The 16,402-nt window shown below is 45.4% G+C and overlaps 1 protein-coding gene across 1 annotated transcript in view; it reads left to right on the top strand.

The window, feature by feature from the left end:
* ULK4 (unc-51 like kinase 4) overlaps positions 1 to 16,402 on the top strand; it is a 1,855,260-nt gene that overhangs the window by 189,451 nt on the left and 1,649,407 nt on the right. Inside the window, exons 8-9 of the mRNA XM_086941729.1 lie at positions 5,663 to 5,738; positions 13,289 to 13,387. Coding sequence (XP_086797855.1) covers positions 5,663 to 5,738; positions 13,289 to 13,387 — 175 coding nt within the window. The remainder of the gene's footprint in view (positions 1 to 5,662; positions 5,739 to 13,288; positions 13,388 to 16,402) is intronic.

The raw sequence follows: 16,402 nt of genomic DNA, 5'->3' as shown, positions 1-16,402 counted from the left end.
CGCTGAACGGCCTCTGAATTCAAACTTCAAGCGTCGGAATCCCACCATTGGGATGCGATCGCCGTTGTACGTGACTGGTCGAATGTCTAGTTTCTCCAACTCTGGGCCTAGCTTCGGTCTGAACATTTCGTCCCACACGGCTCGTTGAACTATTGTGTAGGGGGAGCCTGTGTCCGCCACAACGCTGATGGTTATTCCGCCCATTGTCATTTCCAGTACGGGTTTGGTTGTCCTTTTTCCTTCCACGCATAATATCTGGTCATATATGCATAGGACGGTGACCACATCTTCTTCTACGGCCCCCTCCTGATCTTCTTCACCTTGGTCAATACATTTTACTATGCCTTTGGATAACTTCTTCCGGCACACTTTCTCGTTGTGGCCTATGATGCCACAGTGCAGGCACTTGGCCCGGAACGCCGGACAACTTCTGTCGTGTCCCTCGTGGGACCAACTCCCGCACCTATAGCACGTTTTCTTGTTGTCGCCGCTTGCTTGTTTCCCTTGTGGTCCGGCATTGCCTTGCCATCTGTTGGCTCCTTTGGGTACTGGGTTCTTGTATCTCTGGTCTCTGCGATGTTCCTCCTCCTGTATCCTGCTCACCATGGTTGGGGTTGTCATGTCTTTCTTGGTCGCGTCGGCGCACCTCCGTGCGAGTTCTGCCCTTTTGACGATGACCATTACGTCCTTGAGTGTGGTGTCCCCACTTGCCCATAACTTGTCCTGCACGTTCGTGCTAGTAGTGTGCATTACTATCTGATCCTTGATAAACTCCTCCTCCCAAAGTGCATACCTGCACGTGGTCGCTAGCTTCCTCAGGGCCGCAACGTATTCTTCTATGGACTCTCCAGCCCGTTGTTTCCTCTGCTGGAAATTGAATCTGTCAACTGACACGCAGACCGTGGGTCGATAATGTTCATCCAGGTCTTCGACGGCGTGGGCATACACGTCAACGTCGGTACTTCCTCTCTGTTTGGGCACCAGGCTCTTGTAAATCCTGAGTCCCTCTGGTCCCAAGTTGAGTAACAGTATGCGTTCTTCCTTTGTGGGGTGAATTTTTCCTCATTCTCATTTTCCAGGACCCCTATGAAGTTGTCGATATATTCCTTCCAATCCTCCCACTTCATCAGTGGATCCCCTGGTTTTGGTAGGAATTGTACTGGTGCAATTGCGTACCCTGCTGGTGTGCTCATTTTCTCTTCTTTGGTTACAGTTGCTTTGTCTTCTTTGCTGGTGGGACTACCTGGGGTGCTGTCCTTTACTGCTGTGCTGATTTGCGCCTGGGGACTCTCAGTGCTAGTCCCCACCTCCTCCTCTTTGGTAGCCAGCTCTGTTCCTCCCTGACGCGATTACTTGGGAATTTGCGCGCTTAATCTGGCTGATTTGGGGTGTTTGTGCCACCTTCCTGGCCTTTTTGCCGCCTGTGTGGGTAGCTGTGGCTCTGCCACGCTCTTCAGGTTCGCCGTACCTTTTGTGTGTGTCCTGCCGTGTCTCGTGTGCTGTTCGGGGTAGCTGGGCTGCGCAGGGTAGATCTCCGCCAAGATCTGGGTGGACTGGGGTGCTGCCTTCTCTTCTGCTGTCCACGTGGAGGGTCCGTTTTTTTTTTCTTTTTTTTCTAGTGTGGTCTTGCTGGGCACCTCCCGACCTAGTCGCCACTGTAGAATTGCCTTCTGCAATAATTACACTGACCGCTTTAAGTGTAATTCCAATGTATTTATTTATTACAAGTATGGCTTTACTGAAGAGCGCCGGCCGGCGCTGCCGTCTATCTTGGTCTCCGGCGCGCAAATGCAATGCGCGCGCACCGCCTCCAAAATGGCCGCCGCACGTCACGTCTTACGTGACGTGCATAAACTAGTATACTCACTACAAGTACACAGCTTGTGTACTTTCAGTGGTCAGTAGATATCTTGCGTAGCCTGTCCAGTCACACCAGTGACTGCCTCTAATTCTTTGTGCTTCTCTTGAAAAGCACCTACAATGTACCCTCCCAATTTTTACCCCTAACCTTTACAGAAATTGCAGAGGGATTTGCATGTTTAATGCGGCCTTGTTTAATTAAATAAAAGGAACCCCCAGGTTATTAATTTTAATGTGCTGTAATTATTTTCCTGGCTTTGAGGAATATGCATGTCAATTTTTTTTCAAAGTATTCATTGAATTAATAGAATTTTACTAGTGTTCAAGAGCTGTGAGCATACAGAAATCCAATAACAGCCAAAATTGGTTGCTTTCAGCATTCTTCAACATTTCCTAGTCCGCAAGTTATGGGGTTGTCATGTACATGTAGGTCACAGGGATCCCACCTATTGGTAATCTAAAAAACTCCATTCTCTAGAAAAAATTGTCCAGGGTCCTCCATCTGGTTAAGGGTTTATGAATCTCTATGGCTCGCATCTTATCAATTTGCACCAACAGTGATGCATTTTCCTGTTGTCACAGCTTTGAAGGCCTTCCAACCCCCCCCGGGGTGTGGGGTCGATGACATCTGTATTTTTGTTAATAGAGAATTATTCCTAATTATTTTTGGGTATTTCTTCTCTAAAAAAATGGGCTTGTAAAAAGGGTGCATTGGTGCGCCAGCATGACTGTTGTTGTTTTAAGCACACAGAGGTTCAGATCATCCATCACAGGCAAAAGATCTGAGATGGCTCTTGAGACAGTATCAGTGTCTTCAAATAGGGGTATCAGATCATTGATTACTGAGAAAAAATCAATGCGAAAGTTTGAATAATGAATGGAAGAGAAGGTGGAATCTCTAATGTTCCTATGTAAATCACACCAGACATCATTCAGAGCCGACTCGGACAGTGAGTGTTGAATTGCTCCTGTCATTCTCCTTCCTGGTTTTGTTCTGTCTCTTTGGCCATGCCACTACAAAATTAAGTCGGGATAATATCCCCATTCAACTGGTAATTCAAATAAGGAGGACAAAAAGAGCCAAGTGCTATTGGGAAAGCCCTGTACCTCATTGGTCCCCACCAGCACAGCCCTTTAACGTCCCTATATTTAGTATTAAGGGGCAACCCTGAACCTTGCCCCCTCAGATTTGAGGAAGAAAAAGGAGCCGTGCTGACCCAGGAAGAAGAGAGCACTTAATGCTTTGGCCCCAGCTCTACCGGCCTGTCCCGCCTTTAACCTACCTACAGCGAGAACACCGGCGATTCCAGCAGCCAGTAACCCCCAGAGACCGACAGAACTACCCTGCACTCATCTAATAGTCACCTGTTTTTGCTCAAGCCAAGATTCACCCTTCAGAATACGGATCCAGGTGGCTCTGCGATTCTCCACCACTCTGTTCCCCACACCCATGGCCGAGTTCATGTGGCCCAACACCATCCTGACCTAGTGATCCCCGGCCTTCCTCAAGCCAACACCTGCAGCCTCATCCTAAAGGATCTCCCCACCCGCGTCCAGAGCTTGTAAGAAGACCTAATGCCAAAAGACACCCCTGCACCTGACACCCCACGGCCTTGGGTGGCCCATTGACAGTGTCAAGGCATCCCTCAAGAACCATACTTACCTCCCCAGCTGGTGGTCGCCTTCAGGAAGTCTCCCTGCCTGAGCATGCAGCAACTTTGCCGAACTGAAGGTTCTCATTGGAGACCACAGGGTCCCCTACGTCTTCTTGGCACACTGCACCCGTTCGCGCCTGTGTCGCTGGTGGTGCAGCTCCTGTGCTGATTATTGGCCCCTGCAGTGCTGACCTCAACCCCAGTAGCTTTGCTCCCACACCTGAGTGGTCTGCTCATAAGCAGTACCTCACCGAAGGTCTCCTTAGCCCCATTGCCTTATATTGTGCCCCTGCACTTTGCACCCGGCCGCTCCAGTGCTGCTGGTCATGCAACTTGAGTGCCTACCTAGACCTTGGGGATCCTCAGTCCTTTTCCCCCAACACACTCACTCGTAATATGTTTACGTACCTGTGAAACCATTTTTCTCCCATAGGAACCAATGCTATGAGTTTTTGTTCCAAAAATGTTCTAAGTGTTGAACTGCTGTTTTGTATGGAAGAAAAGTAACTATATCTTAAACCCTAAAAAGTCTTACTTTATTCTGATTTCCCCGATGTGTTATCTCGGCATACGACCCTGAGTAGTTGATGTCTTCCAGAAGTAATTACTGTGTAATTTAAACTGCTTTTTGAAACAATACCAACCTGTAACAAATGCAAATTCATTCCCAATTGCCTTCCTGTGTAACATTTTACCGTTGAAAGTACATTTTCCTACCTGTACCAAGTCCTGCTTTGTTTTAGAAATAAAAAATAAGTATACATTTTTTATACTTACACAATCGATCAGGATTCTATCTCCGAGTATGTGTAATAAGTCCTTGAGTGAGTGAATACAATAAAGGCTTAAGAAACCCTCGGGATAAGCCTAACTGCTTGCCCACACTACTGCGAAGAGAGCTGTTAGTACTTTACTAATTTAGCCTCTGCTATACCGCTGGGGACTCTCTGGACTTTGTGCACATTATGCCATACTTTGGTGTAGTATGTACAGAGACAGCTTTCTACACTTGGTGGTTAAAAAAACATAAGGTAATTGGAATTTTTCTGAATGTTTTCAGGAGACATGCAGTTTTCCGAGTTTTAGCTGCCACTCATAGGCTCAACACACTGATGTTACTCTGTGCTGATTTCGTAAGCAGTAACAAAGTCGGCATGAGTTTCTACAAATGAAGTGCTCACTTATCCTATAGAAGAGATCCATAATCGTGAATGATGTGTTGATTCACATAATGGCCAGCAATCAAGTTTTATTTTGTTTTGTTGTGAGGATGAAGTTATGAGCCAGAGTTCAATCTTAGCTGGTTCCCAAGGCTGGCCAGTGTCGTCATAATGGGGGTGTCGAGCAGACAGCTGCAGGGTTCACTCCTCTCAACTGGCCTGTCCCTTCCAGCATCAGCTCTTACACTCTCTTGAGGGCCACAGGCTCCAGCCTTGTTGGTGGTCCACTTCTAAAGGCCCAAGTGCTCATATTTTAGAAGGAGTTGTACCCTCTGTGAGGCTCTGCTGCTGTCTTGTTGGCCACTCTCCCAGATCCCACAGCCTCCAGGATATCTGACTGCATCAGGCCACAGGATTACAGTGCCTTCATACCTTGAGTGGGCTCAGTTATCATCACAAAACAATCAGTCACTGATAAATATGGTAGGTATAGGAGCAGATGCAGCACAATTATCACAGCGGTCAGGTGGGCCATCTACAGGGAAGACCCATTCATTTGTGCTGGCATCTTGGCCACACTCACTCAACTATTTTTAATTAACTTATAGATTCGAGTCTTACTTTTTCAATATTACAAACTGTGATGTGCTTTATTAGCTCAATAGACTGATAAATACATTTCCTCTACTGTAATTTGCTTTGCAAATGTTTATCACCCTATTTCTATGTAAAGTAATTGTTGGACATTTGTCACTTGCAGTCTTTTTCTCAGTTTTATCATGGGAAAAACAGCAAAGGCAACTTGGCCAAGGAAAAACTGTTTCCACTAAAGAACTAAGGCGATTGATTTAAGCCTCATTCATTTTTTGAAATGCAATGGTGCCAAGTTTTTTTGTTGCAAATATTTGTAGACAATTTTAAAAAGGGCCCAATACTTATGTTATGCAAATTTTTCAAATTAATTGACCTTGTTGAATTTACTTTCAGGTCCTTCTGCTGCAAAGCCCACTTCAGAATTCATTGACCTGTTAAATGGATTGCTTCAAAAAGATCCACAGAAAAGGTAGGTAATCAAAAAATATTCCAGTTTTCAGAATTTCAATAACAGTAGAATAAATATATTTCAAGTGGAATCTACTTACCAGGCATCTTTCGAACGTGAGCTCGCTAGGGATAGAAGCTGCATGTGCGGAAACTCTTATTGACAAACTACCATGTTTTAAAATCAGAGTATCCTCACAATAACTCTGAACTAATTCCTAGTCTGTTCTTAGTACCACCTTCCTGCTGTACACATTATTTTCCTGGTTGTTTCTCATTATGACTGTCCTAGAATACAGAATCATGTGTCTCCACTGTTTGGTTCACATACGCATGTTCTCGTACAAAAAAGGGGGGGTGACCGGTTACATTTGTGGGTTATCATGTATGTGTCCTGGTGCCCACACTGTTTGCAGTGAACCCTGCAGCTCTGCCAGCAGTTTTACAACTAACCTGTTTTGCCATGTATGCGGGGCGACATATACCATGTTTACTGTACTCACAGTTTGGTCGTTCTGCATATAATGCAGGTGGGTCTGCAAAGAAAACTAGATGCCTTTGATAGATATTGTCATGAGAATAAGCTTTTTCGTAATTTAGAAAAAGCAATAGTTTGTGATTTGCAAATAGATGCAAGCACTTTAATTGGTCTTTGGGAGAAATTATGTTGATGGAGTAAAATATTATTTGGGGTAATTTTTAATAATAAGTTGTAGTGGAAGATTCACCTCAAAGCCTGAAAACTCTGGTTTTAGCCACATTTGGTGGCCTGAAGATATATTAAAGGGATTTTAGAGGACCTTCCCTGAACCTATCCTTACAGTTTATAAAGCAATGTTACCCCCACAATGCAAAGTTTCCTAGCTAACGTGCAGGAACGTTTTCAAATATATTAAGGACGCAGAGGCGAGGATTAGGCTGTATCTTTCTCCATTTATTTTGCTTCAGCAGCCTTTCAAAGGATCATAATTTACATTTAAAACCACATTTCCCATGAACACAGGGAAAATGAAAACTAAAAATGTCCCAAACCGCATCAGCCAATCCCATGCCAGGACGCCTCATATCTTCCTCTGTGGGCGCTCTATCTTCCTCTTTCTTCCTGCGACCCCTTCATAGTAGTCTTCAAATTATTCCTGCTTGCCAATATCCGAACCTAAGGTATAAGGAAATTAAGTAAGCTCAAGGGAGTAACTCCTATGAAACCACTTAACATCACTTAACTTGTCAACTGGCAAAGAGTAACCATATCATCATCAACAGTTCATAATACGGGACTTTCATCGCAAAGATTTTACTCACCACACAAACGCAGAATTCTGGGAGGGTTCGAATGAAGACCGGGTGGGCTAATCCTCGCCTCCACGTCCTTAATAGAATTGAAACTTTCCTGTACGTTAGCTAGGAAATTTTGCATTCTATGTCAGGAGCGGAGGCTTCTGATTAGGCTAGTTTGAAGCTTGTCCACCACCAAAGAAACAATGTGACACCACTGGTTTAAAGTAAAATCTCTTGAAGATGGAGTCCGAGGAACAATCCGCGGCATTCAAAATGTCCTCGAGCCGTGCTACCAGGGAAAAAGCCTTGGATGCCATTGCACCCCTTACAGAATGAGCTCCAAAGCGGGAGATATCTATACCAGCCTCCTGCATAACCCAGCGGACCCATCTTGCAATAGTAGGGGACGAAAACGCCCCGTGTGGCTTTGTCAGAGAAATAAACAACTGTTTGACGCTCTGTGGGCGTCTATCTATTGTTGCAACCTTTTAGGCTTTGAGTGCTCTAACCACACACAATTTAGGGATTTCCAGAAATGCAGGATAGGATACAGAGTGTGAATTGCACTTGGTACGCCTAGAAATATGAATGGTAACTCCATCCGGAGTGAAAACCCAGCCAGTGACATCTTAGGCCCTCACGTCCGTAACTCTTCGACAAGAAATTAAACACAGCAACATTGCGAGTTTAGCTGACATTTGTTTCCTCAATAAATATTTGTTAGTTGGCCACGATCGAAACAGGTTAAGAACTTTGTTCACATCCCACAAAACTGAGTAACGTGGCTCCGGAGGGACCGATAACCTGATACCCCTCAATAGTTTACAGACCAAAGGATGTTCCCATATCGGGCGATTATCCAGTGGAACGTGGCCCACCAAGATCGCTGAACGAGAGGTATTAATTGACTTATAAGCCAACCCCTCCTTCGCCAGCGAGGCTAAGAAGTTCAGGACGTGGACAATGTCTGCCCCCATCGGATTCACTTGTTGTCTCAGACACCAACTGCTCCATCGTGACCAGGCTGATCGATCTCTTATTGGCGCTGTCAGCCCAGGATTTAGCGAGCAAACTGGCAGCATCCTCCAAAAGGCCTGGGACTTTCCATTGTTGCCTGTAACCCGCCAGGCCATCAGACGCAGACTGCCTGTGGTCAGAAGGCAGTGAGGATTCCCCTGAGGATCCTTGAGGAGATCGGGACTGAGGGTAGAGGATTGGAAAATCCCAGGAAAGATTCATCAGAACCGGAAACCAGGCTTGCGACCTCCATACCGGGGTAATCACCACCAGATCCGCCTGTTGTCTCCTCACCTGGGTTAATAACCTCATGATCATCGCAAAGGGGGGAAACGCGTAACCCCGTTTCTTGTTCCAATCCTGAAGGAAAGCATCCACTGCCAATGCCTCCGGATCCGGTCGCCAATTGTAGTAACGTTTCAGTTGAGTGTCCAGCTGAGAGGCAAAGAGGTCCACTGAGAACGAGCCCCATTGGGCCTGGATTTCCCTAAAAAAACACTTTTTTGAAGCTGCCATAGACTAGTGTCCTTCCAGTGATGAGAGTACCAGTCTGCCACCTGGTTGGACGACCCCGGAACGTGCTCCGCTGACAGGGATATCTAGTTGGAAAGCCAATATTCCCAAAGATCGCGGGCTAGGTTGGATAACGCTTTGGATCGAGTCCCGCAGAGATGGTTGATGTAGCGTACTGCTGCCACATTGTCCATCTTGAGAAGAACACAGCTTTGGACCTTGTTCTTTGTCCAACACTTCACTGCAAACGAACTCGCCATCAACTCCAAGCAGTTGATGTGAAGGGTCTTTTCTGAAGATGACCATCTTCCGCCTCTAGATACTTCGCCGCAACGCGCGCCCCAACTCGAGCCACTGGCATCGCACCCTATTACCAGATCTGGTTTGGAACCGAATATCGCTCGGCCATTCCATGCATCCATATGTTAGATCCACCATTGCAACTCTGATCTGGCCTCCTCTGTGAGGGGAACAACTTAAGAGTAGGTGAGACCTTTGCGCAAGTGAAAAGTGTTGAGACGTTGAAGGGCCCTGTAGTGCAGGGGACCCAGGAATATTGCTTGAGTTGATGATGACAGAAGGCCTACCACCCTGGCTAAGTGTCGTAGCAAAATTGTAGGCCTTGCCAGAGTGCGCTTCAGCTCGTGTCTGATCTTGGATGATTTCCGAGAGGGCAGGGACAGGTGACCGCCACTGAATCTATCATAAAGCCCAGAAACTGCATTCTCTGTGAAGGGAGAAGGTCTGATTTGGTCTCGTTGATAACAAACCCTAGCGACTCCAAGAGGGACACCGCCTTTTGTAGGTGAACCCCCAGCCTCCGCGGACATTTGTTCATGATGAATATAGATTATCAACCGGATGCCCTCCAATCGGAGGCGCTCCACCACCGGCTTCATCACCTTGGTGAAGCACCACGGAGCGGAGGGCAGCCCGAAAGGACAGGAGGTGAACTCGTAAGTCTGCGAGCCCTATTGAAACTGAAGAAAATGTCTGTGTGGGGCAAAAATCGGGATCAAAAGGTAGGCATCCTTCAGATCCAAGTGGACCATCCAGTCCCCTTCCTGAAGTAGATCCTGCAGGAGGTGAATACCTTCCATTTTGAGTTACAAATGGGGGTGGGGTCGCACACTACTCACACACCGGCGCCTGAGTGGTACTATACTTGGCAGATATTGGCAGCCATCGGCAACCCCAGTACGCTGCCTATCCCTGCTGACGAGGGGTGATACCCTGAAACACATGTCCAGGGATGGCGAAGACAACGAAGATAGCAGAAGATCGAAAGATGATGCATCGCGAACACTTTACTACATTGACCATAGTCCTTAGGGGGGACACCACCTGTGTGTGAGTAGTGTGCGACCCCACCCCCATTTGTACCTTCCATTTTGAGCCACCCCTTGAACTCTTTCAGATATATTACGGGGCGATAGCCCCATCCTGCTTTTCCACTAAGAAAATGTTGCTGAGGAACCCCTGAGGGTGTAGAGTGGAGTGAGTAATGGCCCCTTTTCTCAGTAAGTCTGAGAGGGCCCAGCCGCCCCCACCGTCGATGGGCCCTCTTTGTCGGGGGCAGCTCCCTGCGACTTTGTGTATGCAAATTTGTCCAGTTTAACCTGGTTAGCCCCGCGCCCTGATCTGTTACTCATTGTGTTACTCAGGATAGATGGGTCGCTTATTGCCAGGCTTGTATGTATAGAGTGCGTCCTATGAATCGGGCTGGTGCGGATATATTAAGAAGGCCAGGTCTTTTCAGTCTATCAGGCGGAGGGACCCCTAACCGCCACACCTCCCAGCACTCCGTGTATCGGGCACCCCGCACCGTCTTGAAGCCAGTACTCAGATTGTTGCCTCAAGCACCAGGCCGCTTCCACCACACGATGGCATGAGGGGAAGTCCTTGTGCAATCACCTTTTTGCAACCCCAGTCGCAGTCCTCCGCTCCCAGGAGATAAGGATCGTCAGCGGCTGTGTAACCGCCTTCCGAGGCGAGGCACCCCCGGGCCCTTCACCCAGCACACGTGGGCCCACTCTGGAGACCGGGTCTAGTGTGACCCTCTAAGTGTTGGGGCTGTGATTTTGGGGTTGTCCACGGGTAACATGCAGCCCCTCTGGGTCCGGGGTTCAGCACAGCCCACCACGCCTGGCCGCCGCTGCAAATTGTCCCTTCGACGCCTTGGCACAGGGCCCCTGAGTGTCGCAGGCATTCTTCCCTGACCCTACCTGGTCACGCAGTACTCCTGCAGGGGGGGCCAGTATGTTTCGCCGTCAGTCTGTGCGGGCTCCGCAGCCCAGGCTCCGTTGCTCAGTCTCTTGTAGGGTGGGGGCGCGACTCGGAGGGGAGAGGAGTCCGCGCCTTTCCCAGCGCCTCAATCGCACTTCCCTGTGCCGGACTCCTGGTCCTGCTCTCCGGCCGCCATCCCCACTCGAAGTCCCGGTCTCTCAGCCTTCAGAGGCCGCCAGATGTCTCACGCCACCACAGCCTTCCAGACGCGCAGATTTTCACTGGAGGACTCCCGGTTGACGCCCGTTGTTCTCCGCTTGCTACCTCCGTGTCTCTGAGGGCTTATTGATCGTCGGATCAGTATTCTGATTGATGAGGCCAGGTTTTGAAGCTCAGAGCTTCCCTAGGCTGCGGCCATTTTCTCCAGCTGCTAGCCATGCCCTCCCTTGCATCTTTTTTTAAGTAAACTGAAAGATCTACTGGGATGGTTGCAATATGCTGGTAACAGAGGAGAGCTGATTGGATTTTGTCTTTCAAGCCGCCGCCTTCCTCCTAGTAACTCACAATCATAGTGCAATTTAGCTAATATGTTTCTAGGCCTCTAGTACACAGTACAGTGTAATACATTCTGAAACTTACATTCTCCATCAGAAGGGCTAGGGAGGAGCATGTTCCTATCATGTTTCTGAAATCTTGCACTTCGTGTACTTGGAAAAATGTACGTAAATACAGGTAACAATGAATATAAAATTTGTCACCGTTTTTTAGAGAGTTAACTCCCTGCCCCTGCCCGACCCCTTCCCCTCCTCCCTTTATGCCCCTCCCTCTCGATCACAGATGCTGCAACGCCTAGGCATGCTCACTGATAGTCTGTTCAGTTTCACAAACTGGATTTTTGATGAGGAAAAAAAGCACAAATTATTTAAAGTGCATGATTTAAACCCTACATTTAGGGCAACGCATGGACTACTTGTCAAACTGCTGTCTTGCTAGTTCAATTTATATATTCAGAGGGGTACTATGGGGCAAAAGGGCAACAGTCGTGTGCCAGTCTGATTACGTGTATAGGGAGGAGGTCATACTCTTGGTTTGATTGCGTTGTTAGCTGCGGATGTTACCCAATCGAGTGAAAAACGCCTGTTTCAAAGCTGTGGAAAAATACTCGCTGATAGAATTATCAAAGCGCCCATCTAGACCAAGGGAATGGTGTTGCAATGAGATGCATTACTTCAGCTGCATAATCCAAATGGTTGCAGTGCTTAGGACCTATGATGCCCTAAATGTAGGGTTTAAATCATGCACTTGAAATAATTTTCAAATACTTGAATCATTATGTATCAGGCAAATTCACTACTCCGTATAAGAAATTACCCACAGGAAATATATTCACATAGGTAGGTTTCACTGAGTTTGCTATTTCCTCACTCCGGTTATCTTTTAAGTTATAGATACTAGGGGCTCAGACACCATGATCTCATCTTGATAAGATCAAAACGCCGTAGACCACAGATCAATTTGACTCCATTTTAGTTTATAAATAATTATGCAAAGGAGTCTAAATATCTTGCTGTATATTGTTGCATTTTTTATAATAACCCCACTTATCACTCCACGCTTTTTGCTCTTAACTGTGAGCACCGTATCATGATTATAAATGTCTCAAATAATATACATGCAAAAAATAAATTAAATGCATTACGAAATTGAGTACTGTCCTGTGTCCATTCTGGTTATGTATTATGTATTGTTGTTGGGTCTCTAAAAATTGCCCAATTCGCTCTGAGTTGATTCCACCTTTGAGACCATCAGGCTTAGTGAACCACTGCTTTTCAAAAGGATTCACTGCCCCAGGTTCTCGTAAATTGTGGGGTCAGGGTTTACTTTTTAGAACCAGTGCAGCAGCCTTCAGAAGTAGTCCTGGGAGGGGCTGACAGGGAGGTGGGCGGGTGGGAACCAGCCGGAGAGTGGGAGCGGGAAAAAGCAGCATGAGTGGGCAAGAGCCAAAAGCTTCAACTGCTCAAAACAAACTAAACCTACACAGAAAGACCAAAGTGGCCTGAGCCACAAATACATAAATAAAATTGGTAAAATAGCGCTAGAAATTACCCACACACAAAACAATGAAATTGACAATAAAAATGAGCCTGTGGCAGACGGACCGATCCAGTAGGGTCTCTGGGGCTGGAACAGAGGGGTCATCCTCGAACTGACCGAGTTAAACAGTGGCCATGGGGAGGGGTTCACAGGGCAAGGGGTCAAGAGCTACTGTTGTGAACTTTTCCTCTGTCAAAACCTTTAACAGCTCTTATTAAATATCAGCTTGAGGGAAAGGCTTCTATCTAACTGAATATTGGTTTCTCAATAGAAATTGAATAATTGAGTCCTTTTATTGTTGGTTGCAAGGATGGTTTGATGACGCCAAAGGTTAATTATAATAGAGCTCTTTATTGATTTATTTGAGGAGTTAATTAAATTACTCACTAGATTGTGGAGTGGCTATTTTATTCTTATTAAAACGGTCTGTTTTTCTCTCTATAGGTTAAACTGGCCGTGTCTTATTAAACATCCCTTCTGGAAAGATGCTTTTAGTGAAGAAGGTGGCTGTTTATTGGACAATGGAAACCACAATGGTTTAAGGTGAAGTACTATTTTAATTTCAATCTTTCTTCGACATAAAATCAGGTATGTTCATATTAAATTAAGAGTGTACCATTTAGTTCTACACATAACCATCATAGCATTTTCGCTCATTATGGATTGTTAGCAAGCAAAATCCTTTTTTTGTAATATGTATTCATTTCCACATATTCCTATCTTTGAAACTTTCTCAGGCGGCAGGCTGGATCACACAAATTTGTGATCTGCAGTAGCTTCCATCAGGCACTCATTCACACTGTCGGGTTTAGCCTCTGATATTTTCTATCCAGTTTCCTCAACCTTTTGGTGCATTTTTAGGTTATACCATGGTGAAAATTGATTTTTTGAAGTAGTTCACTGTTTGTGGCACATTGGTCTGATCAGGTCTCAAAGTCGATTCAGGTGGCTTCAGCAGCACTAGCTGGTTCAGGTGCCTTTGACGTCAGCTGCGCCAAGCGAATCACACTCACTTGGGGTCCTACAGTGCAATTGATGGAGTCTGTTAAAATTGTGGCTGTGACACCAGAAGTTCATCTGCGGCATGGAGTAATTTGCCATCTCGAAACTTGTCACCACTGGCTTGCATTATCTACAACTATGCAGAGGAGAGCATATTTTAGAGAAATTCTCTGCTAGAGCATCACCATGTTGCACAGAAATTTGTTTGATTGGAAGAGGTGTTTGGTCCAGATTCATATGCATTGCGGTTTCCTTAAACTTATGAAAAACGGGATAAATTTGCATATATTGAGTTGGATGCTGTCACACTGCAAGCACACCTCATGAAAAATGCTAGAGATTTTACCTAATCTAATCTTGTATCGGGAACTCCTTTTCATCTGTGGTAAGAAAAGCAGTAAGTAGGGCTGACTTTTGCCACCACAAAGAGAAAACCTGATCTTTCGAAAACAACTAGAGACACTTCTGCTCTTGAATGAGGTCTTGCTAGAGTGCATTTTGGCAGCTATGGAGAAACCAAAATCCAATTATGCAGTGAAAAAGACAAACCTGGTGATAGAGCCATAGTCAGCGAGCATAAAATCCTATGCATTACTGCCCATCCCATTTAACACAATGTTTAATTAAATAAATGCTGTGGCCAAAACCGTTTTCATTTCAGGTAGCCAAGCACATGCACTTTTGGAAATTGCAATATTGCAGTAATTTACCGGAATACAAGCAACGCTAGCCACCTAATTAAAGGTGAAAAAACTGATCATTCTGTGACTGACACTGCAGTAAGATCTTTGAACTTAGAGGGAGTGATCCGAAGACATTCCTGGATGAGCTTAACCTCAACCAGAAAACATAAAAGATTCTCTGCTCAACTATTAGAAGTGCTGTGGTTATTTACAAAATGCAAAACGAAGGCAACTATCTCCAGCACCACCTAACAGCAATTTTGTCAGAAACATATGCAGGAGGGGGATCTAGATGACAACAGGAACAGCTTGTCAGGCCTTAGCATTATGAAACAAAGCCATTGCTTATACCTCACATGTCAATTGGCACTCCAAGACCAACTTTCACGAGCAAACAGAAGAAGCAGGATTGTGGGTTGCTGTCTAGAGGCATTCCGTAACTCAACAAACAATTTAGAAACGATGGCTGGGCAAAGCTGCCATGCAAAGAGTCAGTTGCGTCAGATCAAGTGGCAGGCCTAGTCCTCAGGCTCAATATACTTTTGACAACCTTATCCACTAGTAAATCTGCCTAGGTACCTACTCCGTTGGCACCCTATCCCCCCAAGCATTGCGGTGTGGGTTGGAGAGTCAGGGTTTCTTAGTTTTTGCCCATTTTATTTTAGACGTGCAACCTTGATACATTACACACGTTTATTAAGTTTCATAATATGCAGCAACCACTAAAATACCAATTAATGAAGAAAAATAACGTTTATGGAGGTGGATTGAGTTACCCATTGGTTGCCATGTGTGAAAGTCCAGATGTTGGCCCATATTACGCTTTCACACATGTAAAATCAAAGTCAGTAGTACATTTGACTCAAAACTTTTCCGATGCCTACATTTGGATCAGTTGCTATAGATATTTGGACTTTTAAGAGTGTTCTGTGATTGTGATTTATCATTGCAAGTGATGTTTGTCTTTAATGTAAACAAGGACTAGTAGCAAAAAGCATTACAACTATGACAACAATTCAATGACTCAGTGTATTGAGAAATAATGACCCTCGTGAACACTGTTTAAACAAGTATTGCCTATTAGAGCAGTGCTAGGGATACTGGCATTGGGATAACTGATCCGGTACAAATGAGACTCTTAGAACTGTCCCTTTTAAATCTTAAATACGATTCTACACTGCTCATTTAAAAATCACCACCATCATACATCAAACGTTACAGCTGCTCTGTGTGAAGGATTGGGTTGTAAGAACCCACTTAAATGTCTCTTAGAATTGATTTTTAAATTTACAGGGTATTAAAAACACTTTGCTCTGTTTCCATTTAAGCGCAGTCTTTCATTTGTCTTTTATATGGTGTTACCTCACATTCTTCCTTTGTCAGCAGTGACACAATTGCTTTCGTTCAAGCAGTCCAGGGGGTGCTATGTTGAACAATTATGCGCTTTGGCAACCCGTCAGGAGTATCAAGCTTTATATAGTGTAAATCCAATACAGTAAAATACATAGGCAAACGCATTACAAGCAGAAATTTATCTAAAACTCGTTTCAGCTACCAGTACATTTTTCTTCCATACAAGATATTCAAGCTGGCGTCCCAGGACACAGTACAAATATTAGAACTGTCTTGTAGTTCTAGACTTTATAGATACAAGGTAATAAGGGAAGTGTCCAGTTGCAACGTTCCAGATTAGGATCATACCATTCTGGATAGTAATGGAACGTGTAATCGTGGTGTAACTAGAATTGGTGATACCTTTGGAAGGGGCCAAAATAAGGGCCAGACACTATAGTGCAGCTGGAGAAAACTGACGCTGGATGAGAAAAGTAACGCATACCTAGTGATGTAAAAAGACATTTAAGCCGCAAGAGAA

This window comes from Lissotriton vulgaris, chromosome 10 (assembly GCF_964263255.1).
Source record: "Lissotriton vulgaris chromosome 10, aLisVul1.2, whole genome shotgun sequence".
Classification (NCBI taxonomy): domain Eukaryota; kingdom Metazoa; phylum Chordata; class Amphibia; order Caudata; family Salamandridae; genus Lissotriton; species Lissotriton vulgaris.
Note: the sequence above shows the minus strand (reverse complement) of the source record. Positions and strands in the feature narration are given on the sequence as shown.